At 37.5% G+C, this 14,000-nt stretch overlaps 1 protein-coding gene across 3 annotated transcripts in view; it reads right to left on the bottom strand.

Moving 5' to 3' along the window:
• Positions 1-13,747, bottom strand: part of STXBP1 (syntaxin binding protein 1) — a 92,629-nt gene extending 78,882 nt beyond the window's left edge. The window contains exon 1 of one of the 3 annotated variants that reach the window (XM_007475033.2): positions 13,504-13,747. In XM_007475033.2, coding sequence (XP_007475095.1) covers positions 13,504-13,540 — 37 coding nt within the window. In that variant the 5' untranslated portion in view covers positions 13,541-13,747. The remainder of the gene's footprint in view (positions 1-13,503) is intronic. The other 2 variants (XM_056812445.1, XM_056812446.1) reach the window with 2 other exon arrangements.
• Positions 13,748-14,000: the final 253 nt, after the last annotated feature.

Raw genomic sequence — 14,000 nt, 5'->3', positions numbered from 1 at the left:
AAATACTAAATTGTATTTTGAAAGAAGCCAGATATTCTGTTAAGCAGAAGTGAGGAAGGAAAACATTCCAGACAGAGGTCAGCCTTTCAAAGGCATGGAAGTAAGAGTTGGAAATGTCACGTACAGGGAACAAATAACCCAATTTAATTGAAATACAAAGTCCATGAGGGCGAATAATATGAAATTAGTGTGGAAAGACTGGATAGTGTCAGTCTGTAAAGAGTTTTAAATGCCAAAGAAGGTTTATTTTATCCTAAAAGTAATAGGAAGCTACTGAAGTTCCTTGAGGAGGAGAATGATACTCTTAGAGCTATATTTTAAAAATACTAATTTAGCAGATATGTGGAGATGAGGATATTTAAGATTTAAGATAGGGAGTCCAATTAGGAGGCTATTTCAAAAACCTAAGTATGAGAACTAAGGTAGTAGTTGAGTAGGAAGAGATAAATAAATGCAAGAGATTCTGTGGAAGCAGAATCAACAGATGTATAAACTAATTAGATATAGAAAGGAGCTAGCGATGGAAAGTGAAGCATGGAAGATAGCTCTAATGCTGTGAACTTAGAAAGATGGTAGAGTCCATAACAGAAATATAGAAGAGGAATGTATTTTGGGGTAAAAAAATGAGATCTATTTTTAACATACTGAGATGGAAATGTTGATTCAACATTCAGGTGGTGATGTCTAGAGGACAACTGGCAATATAAGGTAACAGCTCAAGAGAAAGATAAAAGGCTGGATATGTAGACTTGGGGATTGTATAAAAAGAAATATTAATTGAACCCAAAGGTGCTGATAAGATCACCAAAAGAAAGAATAGAAGTTTAAAAGAAAATGGCACAGGACAGAGAACTTGGAATATACTTATGCAAAACAAATGGGACATGGATAATGACCCAGAAAAGGAACAGAAGGGATGGTCAATCAGATAAAAGAAAAATTCTGAATCCACAAAAATCCAGAGAGGAGAGTGCTTAATAGTATAGAAAGTTGGAGAGGTCAAGAGAGATAAGGACTCCCAATTGGGAAACAACTGGACAAACTGTAGCATATGATGGTGACCGAATACTGTTGTGCTATAAGGAATGATGAACTGAATGATTTTTTTAAGAACTGGAAAGACCTACATGAACTGATGCAGAGTGAAATAAGCAGAACCAGAACATTATACACAGTAACTGAAACACTGTGGGAAGATTAAATGTAATAAACTTTGCTACGAATAGCAATGCAATGATCCAGGACAATTCTGAAGGACTTATGAGAAAGAACACTATCCACATCCAGAGAAAGAACTGTGGGAGTAGAAATACAGAAGAAAACATCTATTTATTACTTGTTTATATGGGTATATGATTTGGGGTTTGGGTTTTAAAAGATTATTCTATTACAAAAATGAATAATACAGATGGGTTGAGTGATAATACATGTATAACCCAGTGGAATTGCTTATCCACTCTGGAAGGGGGGAGGAAGAAGGGAGGGAGACAACATGAATCATGGAATCATGGAAAAAAATTTTTAAATAAAAAAGAAACATGAAAATAAATAAATGGATCCTAGATATCCTCTCCCTACTTGAGCTCCATGACACTTTCTTTTCATTCTATTCTTAATTGTCAGCTGTTCCTTCTCAATTTCCTTTTTCTGGTCCTTCATATTCCTCCCAATCATTTAATACTGGTATCCCCTCAAAACTCTATGTTATGCCTTTTTTAATCTCTTTCTAGACTCCTGAGAAGCAGAATGGTATAGTGGATAGATAGAATGCTAGACTTGGATCATTTAGACCTAGGTTCAAATCCCACTTCTGATATCAACTACATGTCACATAAGTCACTTAAATCTCCCTATGCTTCAGTCTCAGTTTCCTCAACTGCAAATTGGGATAACAATTTAATTGTAGTAGCCATCTTAAAGAGGCTACTGTAAGATTCAGATAAAATAAGATTTATGTAAGATGCTTTCAAATTTTAAAGCCTTACATAAGTGTCTGCTATTATTATTTCATTTTTTTCTCTTCATCAATTCTCTTTCATGGTTTCAAATATCACCTAGAAAAATCACCCTTCCCCAAAACCTGCATCTTGCCACCTTCCTAATTTCTGTCAAAGACCCTAATATCTTCACCTAAACTCAAAATTTAAGAGACATCTTTGACTCTTCCTGCTATTTAACCCATATCTACAATTATCAAGTTCTATCAATTCTACTTCATAATTACTCTTGCAAATGTCCCTTCCTATCCACTTGTCGCTACTAGCTCAGTTCAAATTCTAATTAACCTCTTGAAGACTCTCTTTCAATAGCCTCCTCACTATTCTGCCTATAATCTACCCCCTCTTCAATGGAGTCTTTCCAATATATTTCCAATGCATGAGTCTGACCATTTCCCTCCCCTTCTCAAAAACCTTTGATAACTCTCCATTGTTTATGGAATAAAATATAAATTCCTTTGCTAGGCATTTAGACCCTCTACTTTAATGCCAACCTACTTTTGCTAACTGATTTCACATTACCTGTACTTCCTTTCATACTATCTGTGCTACAGCCTGTTATAAGGAATTTATTAAATGTTCTCTGTCTCCTTAGGAGGAGAGTTTCTAGGTTAGAGGAAGTTAAGAAATATCACTCGGGCTCTTTAAGAGCAGAAGTCTTCTCAATAGACCTCTGTCACTTAGAGGTCTATCCTAAAAGGAAGAAGTCAGTTGGAGTTGGGGTCCAGTCTCTCTGACTTCCTTGGGAACAGGTTGCTGGGTCAGTCTCTCAGAGAAAGAAGATCTATTAGTGACTTTTGAGATCCTTACTTTGAGAGTTTGAGATACACAGACTAAGCTGTGTGTTTTACTGAGAGCTTTTCTCCTCAGAACCTGAGGGGGAGCTAGAGAATTGTTTGTAGCAACAGAGACAGGCTATTGGAATTGAGTAGAGAGAGGAGTCAGAGGCCATGGAGAAGCTGCATCAGTTTCTCTGTGGAGATTTTTTAAATATTTCTTTAAGAGTTCATTAGAAAATTTAAGGCTCATCGTTTAGCATAGGTTAGTAAGTTAGAATTTAATCTTTAGTCAGTGAGTGTAGTTAAGTGTAGGTCTACCTTGATAGACAAGAAGAAGCTGCAGGAAAACAGTTTATTGGGGGGGGGGGGGTTGTATTTAGACATTTTAGTATAAGGATTAAAGGTAAGATATATAATCTATCTCCTATAGTATTCCTAACTCCTAATTTCTACCTCCTTTTTCCACTCCCTACCTCTTCCCGTAGAACAAATAAATCAGGGTTGTATCAAACTGCTTCCTGCCTTCCATCCACTGCCTACAAATAGAATAACCCTGACAGCTTTAGTTTATTATAACAGCTGGGCATTACCAACCAGCTATCAATACTCAATATCAAAATTAGATCAATTATAGTTATAACAAGCCAAATCAAAATATTATCTGTTCCAGATTTGTTCTGCCCTTTTCTGTCTCTATGCATTTGTACAGTCTACCTCATTTCCCTTGGCCTTGACCAGTATATTTATTACTTATCTAGCAAAATACTCAAACTATACAATATCCTATAATATGTCTTTACCAATGCTGTCCTCTTATACACAGGCTTGTTGATTCCATGAAGCCCATAATTTCTGCCTTAACCATCATCACTCCAGGGATCAAAAAGGGTTCCTATAGTATGGTTACCCTGAACATGTATAGGAAACATATTTCAAACTGCTTTAATATATATCATTTTATTGGTTCTCATTATCCCTGAAATTGAGCTATAAGTCTGGTAAGAATCCCATTTAAAATAGTCATTTGCCAGTCAAACCACAGGTCAAAAGCAGACATAATCAGGGAGATCAAACTCAGCTTACACTAACTTCATATTCTTTCCCATCTATCACCTCTCAAATGAATACAGTCACAGAAAGAATTCAAGTTCTTTTAACATCATAGTTCAAGTTAAACATTTACATAAAAGATGCTGTACTGATTTATGAAGCTAAGAACTCCATTAATTGGCCTATGCATTAAAAAATGGTATCGCTTATTGGGGGGACATAAGTAAGAGTATTTTACCTTTTTGCCAAATTGAAAACATTTCCCCATATGTTGTTATTTTTTTTTAACCCTTACCTTCCACCTTAGAATCAATACTGTGTATTGGTTCCAAGGAAGAATGGTAAGGGCTAGACAATGAGGGTTAACACACAAATAGGAAGTGTCTGAGATAAAATTTGAACACAGAACCTCCCATCTCTAGGCCTGGCTTTCAATCCACTGAGCTATCCAGCTGTCCTCCTCCCCCATCTGTTATTTTAAACTATGGGTTCTTAATCTAGGACCATGTTGGTGAACCTATGGCATGCCTGCAGGAGAGGACTGCTCCCTTCCCCCTCTCCACCATACCTAAGGACATTGCCCACCCATCCGCCAAGCAACCCAATGGGAGCACTTCCTCCCATGTCTGGGTTAAGAGGAGAGAGGCTCACATGTGGCCTGTGGGTTGCCATTTGGGCACTCAGTCTCTAAAAGGTTTGTCATCACTGACCTAGGGTCTACAAACTAATTTGTTTCCTATGAATTTTTTAAATATTTTAAATATTTAAATATAATTAGTTTCCTTTCTAATCCTATATATTTTAATTTTATGCACTTAAAAACATTCTGAGATCCATAGATCTCCAAAGACCAAAAAGATCTCGGTCTCTCAGTCTCTCTCTCTCTCTCTCTCTCTCTCTCTCTCTCTCTCTCTCTCTCTCTCTCTCTCTCCTGTCTCACTCACATGTTATTAAGGAACCCTAATCTAAGTATTTATTGGGAAAGTCTATTGTATCACCAAAGCATTAAAAAAGTTAATGATGTCTTATATTATTCATTTCCCAATATACTTTCAACTAAATTTTCTAACAAAAAAATTAGCAAAACCCAACTAGTTCTGCATCTGAAGACCCCTCACACATATATCTCTAGTGAGAAGAGAGAAGCATGCCTCATCATATATTCTCTGAAACCAAGATTGGTCAATATAATTCATCTGAATTTAGCTACTCAAAGGAGCTATTTAAAAAAATTTTATAATATTTTATTTTTTCCTTCAATTACATGTAAAGCAATTTTTACCCTTTCTTTAAAAATATTATTCTGTAAGACACAATGAAGCAGATGTGTTAAAAAAAAAAAACCTGGGAAGACTTATAAGAACTGATACAAGGAAAGTAATGTGTTAGAGGGGATGTGACAATATTGGGACACTTATTTTTTCCTTCAATTACATGTAAAACAATTTTTACCCTTTCTTTAAAAATATTATTCTGTAAGACACAATGAAGCAGATGTGTTAAAAAAAAAAAACCTGGGAAAACTTATAAGAACTGATACAAGGAAAGTAATGTGTTAGAGGGGATGTGACAATATTGGGACACTAATGCATTGCTGGTGGAGTTGTGAATTAATTCAACTATTCTGGAAGGCAATTTGGAACTATGCCCAAAGGGCTTTAAAAGAATGCCTGCCCTTTGCTCCAGCCATACCACTGCTGGGTTTGTACCCCAAAGAGATAATAGGGAAAAATAATTGTACAAAAATATCTATAGCTATACTCTTTGTGGTGGCAAAAAATTGGAAAATGAGGGGATGCCCTTCAATTGGGGAATGGCTGAACAAATTGTGATATCTGATGGTGATGGAATACTATTGTGCTGAAAGGAATAATGAACTGGAGGAATTCCATGTGAACTGGAATGACCTCCAGGAAGTGATGCAGAGTGAAAGGAGCAGAACCAGGAGAACATTGTACACAGAGACTGATACACTGTGGCACAATTGAACGTAATGGACTTCTCTACTAGCAGCAATGCAATAATCCAGGACAATCCTGAGGGACTTATGAGAAAGAACACTATTTACATTGAGAGAAAGAACTGTGTAAGTAAAAACACAGAAGAAAAACTTATGATTGATCACATGAGTCAATGGGGATATGATTGGGGATGTTGACTTTAAATGATCACTCTACTGCAAATAGTAATGATTAGTAAATAGATAGTAAATAGATTTTGAACACTGATACATGTAAAACCCAGTGCAATTGCTCATTGGCTCTGAGGGGGGGAGGGGGAAGGAAAGGAAAGAATGTGAATCATGTAACCATGGAAAAATATTCTAAATTAATTAAATAAATAAATGATTTTTTTTTTAGGGAAATGATACAAAGTAAAGTGAGCAGAACCAGGGGGAAAATGTAATTACAATATTGCAAGGACAATCGACTCTGAAAGACATTGGAACTCTTCTCAACACATTGACCAACTACGATTCCAAAGGACTCATGACAAAACATACCATCCACCTCCAAGTAAAGAAATGATAGACTCATACTTTCTTTTCCTTCTTTGGGTTGGTTTTTGGTTTTTTTTTTTTTGGACATAGCTAGTGTGGAAATTGGTTTTATATCATTATACATATTTGCAAGGGACCTTGTTTTTCTTGCCATCTCAACACATAAGGGAAAGTGAAGGGGAGGAAAAAAAATTGGAATTTAAAATAAAATAGAATTTAAAAAAAAACAATCACAACTGGTACAGGGATGTGGGTCCAATATGAAGAAGTATTAGATTTGTCCTGTCTGGTCCAGAAGACAGAACCAAGAGCAATGGGTTTATATTACAAAGAAGTAAATTAGGTTTGATGTCAAGAAAATCTCATAACCATTAGGTCTGTCTAAGATTTAAGGTTTTTCCTCAAGGAGGAGTGGGTTACCCCTCACAGGTCTTCAAGCAGCAACTAGACCACCACTAGTTGGTTATGCTATATTGAAGAATTCCTTTTATGTGTGGGTTGTAAAGAGCTGCTAATTCTTTTTCAACTTTCAAATTCTGTGATTTCAGATACTATGAAACAGTAACAAGACACATATAGCATCCATTCAAATAGTTACATCTTTAATGTCTCATAAACATAGAAGTTATTATAAGGTTGAGTTATACATTATAACACAAAAATGAAAGGTCATTGGGACACAATGCAAGGAGATTCAGGCAGCAGAGTCAGGCACTCTGGTTTCTATTCCTAGCCCTACCACTGACTCACTGATGACATTGGATAAATCACAAACTCTTGTGTTTCATCGTGTCACTGTTAACTGAGAATAATACATCTAGGAAATCTAATGTCCTCTAAATCTTGTCTGACCCTAAATATGGGTAAAAATTTACTTTAAAAAAATATAAACTTTTAATCCCTTAATACATTCTGACTTTTCTGTGCTGTACCATTTAAAATATACATCAAGTGGGCAGCTGGGTATCTCAGCAGATTGAGAGCCAGGCCTAGAGATGGGAGGTCCTAGGTTCAAATTCCATCTCAGATACTTCATAGCTGTGTAACCCCCACTGCCCAGCCCTTACCACTCTTCTCCCTTGGAACCAATACATTGATAAAAAATAAAATGTTCAAGTAATACTAACTCTCAACTTCAAATCTCCCAGGTGCTTCAAAACAAATTTTGTGGGTGATGTTAACAGCAATTCCTTTCTTTTTTGCCAGTTGAATTCCTAAAAATTTCTTAAATCTCAATCAGATTCCTTCTCCTTCCTCAGTTAATCTTCCTCTCAAAACACTGGTGGCACTTTATTTCTGACTTTTTAATGTATTTCTCATTTTATACTGTATAGTATACACTGTATAGTATAATTTTCTGTGTTCATGACATCATTCTGCTAAAATGAAAACTCCTTTTGAGCAGGATTTTTGTCTTACCTGAATCTGGCAATCCCCTTAAAATCTCAGTGCTCTGTAGTCAGAATATGCTTCATACGCATTTCTTGTTTTATTTTTAAATTGCTAAATAAACTATATACACATCTGTGTATATCTGCTCTAGAAAAAATACTGAAATTTTAATCAAAGGTAACATGCTTCTTCAAAGATTCTGTTTCTTTTTTTTCCTACAGAACTTCCTTTAAAAATGCTTTGAGGCTCTCACTAAAAATAATATAAATACAGGATGAATTTTCTTCATTCAATTCCGATTACATATACTAAAATATTTTGGAGAGAAATGATTAGGACAAAATCAGCTTTTTTTTCCTTTCCTAGATTCACAGTGATTATAGGTGAGTCTCTTTCAAAAATAAGCCAACAACAAAAAACAACTTAGAATGTGAGGGCATGAAAAGATTTTAAAAATGAGAAATTAGGACATAAAAATATTGGAATTTGTACACAGACTAATAAAAATCACAACAAAAAAACATGCAAAGTTTAGTTTGAAGAATGTTAATCAAAAGGAATCTCAATTTCAAAAATGAATTTTAGGAACACAATATGGTTTGTTCACTGAGGAAATAGTGTGATTTTAGGTAAAGAGTTCATAACACTCTGCATGGAGTCAGGAAGATCTAAGTTCAAATACAGTCTCAGACACTGGGCAAGTCACTAAACCTAAGTCTACCTTGTCTACCTTCAAATATAAATTGGTATATAACGTTATCTCCAAGGATTATTGTTGGATCAAATGAGATAACATTTTTAAAGCTCCTAGCACAGTACCTCGCACATAATAGGCATTTAATAAATGCCTGTCTCCCTTCCTTCCTTAGGAGAGATACAAGAACACCTGACAACAGAATGTTTATTGGTCAGAGATTCAGAGACTAGAAGCAGACTTGTAGTGCTCTAATACTTTATAATGTCAAAAAATGTCAAGGACCCCCATAAGAGCTGCTGTGCTATTCGTATCAACTGAGAAAATACATGGCAAAAAAGTTAGTATGAATTCAGTGACACTTTTGAATAAATTTTTATTTTATAAGTCACAATATTAATTATTGACATTCAAAAATAATATACAAATATGTAAGACATTTATTTACAATACAAAAGACATATTTGTTTATTTATGTTTTCATATATGGTTTCAAGGACCCTTTACAGTAACTTTGAAGACCTCCAGGTGTTTACAGCTGGGAACCATTATTATAGAGGACATAGAAATATAAGAGAAAGACAGAGAGAATATATTATACAGAATATATATAAAATAAAGGAGGTCCCCAAAAGTATATTTTAGCATATGGCCAAATATATTGGGAATTAAGATACTGTGAAACTGAAGCAACCTTGAATGCGTTTGCTATAAGACTGGTAAAATAAAATAATTTTTTAAAAGGACAGAATATGAATCATAAGAAAAAAGACTCATGAAAAGAAGACTAAAGAAAATATAAAAGGTAGAAAAACTTGGAAAAACAGGTATGATTTAAGTTCAGTTGATTGACATTTCAGTTTTCATTATTGTTTTTCAATTGAATAAAAACACACCTGTTTAAAAAAAGAGTAATTCAATGCAAATTACATATCTTTAAATAGTTTAAAGAATATTTAAGATCATAGATAATTTGGGGGGGCATATAAATTTTTATTAAAGATGAACTGAGGAACAGCTAGGTGCCTAACCAGGCCTTAAGATAAGAGATCCTCTGTTCAAATTTATCCTGAAATATTTCCTAGCTATGTGACTCCGGGCAAGTCACTTAACCCCAGTTGCCTAGTCCTTACCACTTTTCTGCATTAGAACTGATTCTAAGATAGAAGGTAAGGATTTAAAAAAACAACACTGTCAAAATAAGACTTGCTTAGATTTAGATCTTTCTGGGGGCAGAAGAGGCTAATAACTTCTCCTCTTATCTCTATAGTTCTATGGACTTTAAAACAAGTATATATTCAATATTTGAATTTCAAAACTTTGTTCTCTCAATTACAAATAAAAAATAAGTGTGATTATTGTATAATGAGAAGAGGGACTAGCAACTATGAAATAAAATTAAATATACCTGTCTGGTAGTAGTCTCTCGGTAACCAAGGATGACGATTGTCTTTGTGTGTTTTCATCTATGGTGTATCATCATAAAATATAAAACATTTTAACTATATCCACCATCATTTTGGGACTACTTTACTTAGAGCCCCACCCCACCTGAGGTACCTTCATTGGGCTCCATGCCCAGGGTGATTCTAATTCTTGTTCCTCAAAAGACACTAAATGCCCCAGGGCATTATTTTCCCTACAATGCTATTCCTATGAAATCAATTAATAAGTAAGATGAAATGTACCTATAAATGTACCTTGGGGTCCTCCTGTCCTTCTAACACACTGACATGAAAAATAGGTTAAATAGGATATAAGTGCCAATCTTCAAGACAGATTAATTAATGTAATTAAAATTCCTTTTATTAACATAAATCTTTCTCAGAGAAATTTCAACTCTTTCACTTACTCTCATATTATCTCTACAAGGTAAACTTAAAGGATTCTCATCTGTTTTATAAAGGAAAATGAAAGCCTCAAAGAAACCATGTTAAGTCACATATTCAATATCCAGGACCATAGGATTTGGCACTGAAAATGATCTTAGAAATCATCTAATTTTGGGGGCAGCTGGGTAGCTCAGTGGATTGAGAGCTAGCCCTAGAGACGGGAGGTCCTAGGTTCAAATCTGGCCTCAGACACTTCCCAGCTGTGTGACCCTGGGCAAGTCACTTGACCCCCATTGCCTAGCCCTTACCACTCTTCTGCCTTGGAGCCAATACACAGAATTGAGTCCAAGACGAAAGGTAAGGGTTTAAAAAAAAAAAAAAGAAATCATCTAATTTTATTGATAAACTAGATTTTTATATTTATCTAGTTTATAAATAAACCAAGGCCCAAATGAGTGAGCCATGCAAGGTCACACAACTAGGGCGTGGAAGAACCAGGATTGAAACCTAGGTCTTCTAATTCCAAATTCTACACTCAATTTACTATGTCAAGTTAGTAGAATTAAGAATGGAAACCAGGTATCCAGGTTCCACTTAGTCTATTTGCACACTGCTCATTTATCACACTAATTTTGGTAAAAACTGAAAGAAGAAAAGAAAATTTACTTAAGAGAAATACTGCTAAATATTTATTTTCATTTCACTTTTCTTACTAGAATCAAAATAAGTGGTCAACATAACCACAGAAGGGAAGCCAAAATTTACTAGTATCATTAGCAAAGAGTGAGAGAAAATTTTCATTAAAATCTACTTTGTCTATTACACTGAACAGAACTGGCAAATGCATATACTATTTATCCATTTATTCAATAGCATAAAAATATTTTTATTTTATTTTTGATTCACTAAAAATTTGGCTTTCTTGGTAACTTTTTTCTTCATGATTGCTTCAAGGGCTGTATGTGAAGTTATGAAGTATCATTTAGAAGTCATAGCTGATAAACTCTTTCACTATATGGATGCAAAAGTTGCTTTTAATGGTCTTTGCAAGTATAATATTAGAACATCAATAATGAAAGTAAATGTATGAAATACATATATCTTACAGTCTATATTCTTTTATTATTTTCTAACAAAATTTTTGAAAAGGAAATCTAGAAATAGTGTATATAGTTTGAATTAATCCATGAAATCCCAGAGAAGTAGTTATCTTTGATCAATGAAGAAATTTACTAGCATTTTATCGAGGGACACATTTAGACAAGCCACTTCACCTCCATGGGCCTGTTTCCTAAATTATAAAATGAGGGATTTGGTCTAGATCTTCTTCAAAGGTCACTTCCAGAGTTGGATTTTACCAAAATAAACCTGACAGGGTAATATGTATCATTTTAGGTTTAAAGAGGAAGGGGAAAAAAATAAGATATGAAAGAAAAAATATTCATTGTAGTGGAACTTTTTCCTTTTAATGGTTCAATTTGTCTTTTAATTCACATTTTTCTCTGAAGGAAAAATGGCAATTTAGGTAAGGCATCAAAATATTCTGAGGAAATAGTTGCTGTAAAAAGGAAAGTAAAACTAGAATAAAATTAAAATCTACTCTTTGGGGTATCCATTTAAAATGAGGAGATCACAGATGGAAAGAATCATTAGAAAGGAAACGCTGACCACACCATTTTTATCTCATTTCTTCTTTTTACAAAGATAAAGCTCAGATTCAATTTTTCTCTGCATGGTAAATGTTCCAGGCACAGCATAACCTTATTTGATATCAAGACTACCAAAAAGCTCCTCAAAATCTATTTTTCCACTCGTCTAAAAAATATTCGCCATACCTTGCCTTGCAGCACTACTTTCCAATGCCACATATCACTAAACATACAGCCCCAAATTACTAAAAAGTTACACCCTTCAATTAAATAATCAGTGGAATGTCTATAATAGAGAAATTAATTTCTTCCACAGAGCTGTGGTTTGTACTATCTCTCAAGGTATAGTCCAGTTCTCTAATCAGCCAGAGACTGCAGACTGCAGATCCTCCAGTCAACACTGAAAGAAAAAGCCACCAAAAAGAATCTCCTTGCTCCTCTCTTCCTTAAGCTAATGAAGAGTAGGGATTCCAAAAAGGTGCTTTCCATGAAGTAAAGATGTATAAACATTAAGAGAGGGCCTAAAGGTTTAGGGGAAAGGCTTTTTTTTGTTTCTCCACGCAGCTAATCCCAGGTAATTCCCTCTGCAGCCCTGGCCAAAGATAACGGCAGGCTCAAATGCCCCAGACCAGTGTAAGGGGAAAGAGGGGGAGGATGAGACTGTGATTTCTCTGATCACGATTCTCTCATAATTTTTTTTTAAGCAAACACGGTGGGGGGGAAGGGGTGAATGGATAAGAGGGGAAAGCAGTTCATTTTAGAGGAACCCAGATTAGAGGATTTTCTCCCATGGAAGTGGCAGTGTTAGGAGACTGGGAGAAAGATTGGGAAGGAAGCGAAGGGGAGAGGGTGTCAATCCGAGAAAGGCTAGGATAGAAGAGACCTCTTTCCTTGGGAATCGCAGACAGACACGAATAAAGCGGGTAGGGGGTTGGGTTAGGGCGGCTCCCAGGAGAGGTTGTGGAGGAATAGATACGAATAGATGGGTGGGAGGTTGGATCAGGGAAAGACGCTGTTCCCAGTAAATCTCAGTTTCCAGGGATCAAAGGATTTATAGCGTAAAGGTCTCCCTTCCCCAGGGCAGCAGAGACACCGACACAAGTGGGGCGAAGAGGGGAGGGGCTGATCCCAGGGCTTTCTCCCGTAGAGACCTGCCACCTCTATTTACCACAACCCCAGCCGCGGGCAGTTTTATAACGGGGACGCTCCCAGCTAAGCACCACCCATCAAATGCCAGATCCAGCAACACTGCAGGACTGGTAGGAACCGCTTGCCCAGCAGACATCTCCGATTTCGGGGTTCCGTAGCTGCTCCGTGGGTCGCCCCCCGCCCCCACCTCAAAATTTACCCCCGCGCAGCTTTCTGGCGGTCCCATCCTAAGAAAAAGGGGGAGGAGAACCGGCGCAGCCGCAGTGCCCACCGCGCAGCATCCGAGGAGCGAGCCCCCCGCCCTCAGCTCTGCGGACTGACCCCCCCCCCTTACTTGGGCCCTCCCTCTCACCCACCTCCGCCCGGAGAAGAAGGGAGGGGACAGCTACCCCAGCCACCCTTCAGCCCCCGGCCTGTCTCGGATATCGTTGGGAGGGGTGGGGGGAGGCGGGGACTCTTACTTTCTCCGACCACTGCTTTGAGTCCAATGGGAGCCATGGCGGGGAGCTGTGGGGCAGTGAGGGTCTGGCAGCCTGGGTCCCCTCTTCACACGGTTCTAGCAGCAGCGATAGCTGCGGCGACGAAGACTCCAGCTCCGGCGGCGCGCTCAGCTGACTGAGGCGCCAGTGCCGCCCGGCAGGATCGGCGCGCGCAGGGGAGGCGACGCCACGCGCGTCACCGGCGCGCCCCCCAGCCAATCAGCGCGCCGCTCTGAGCCTGAGAGCCGGGGGATGCGGTTCGGCCCACCGTGGGGGAAGCGGGGGAGGAGGGCTGTGCGGAGGCGGGGGCGGGGGCGGATGCCCATGGGAGGGGCGCGCCGCCTACCTGACCCCAGAGTGAGGCTACCTGCATTTCTGGTTTGATTCTAAGAGGGGTTTTATGGCTCTCCCCCACCTCCCGACCCCAGTCTCTGGCCCCCGCCCCCGCCCCGCCCTCTCCATCCATCGAGAATTGCTAT

The sequence above is a fragment of the Monodelphis domestica genome, chromosome 1 (assembly GCF_027887165.1).
Source record: "Monodelphis domestica isolate mMonDom1 chromosome 1, mMonDom1.pri, whole genome shotgun sequence".
Lineage (NCBI taxonomy): Eukaryota > Metazoa > Chordata > Mammalia > Didelphimorphia > Didelphidae > Monodelphis > Monodelphis domestica.
The sequence above is the reverse complement of the archived record's forward strand: the minus strand, read 5'-3'. Positions and strand labels throughout refer to the sequence as shown.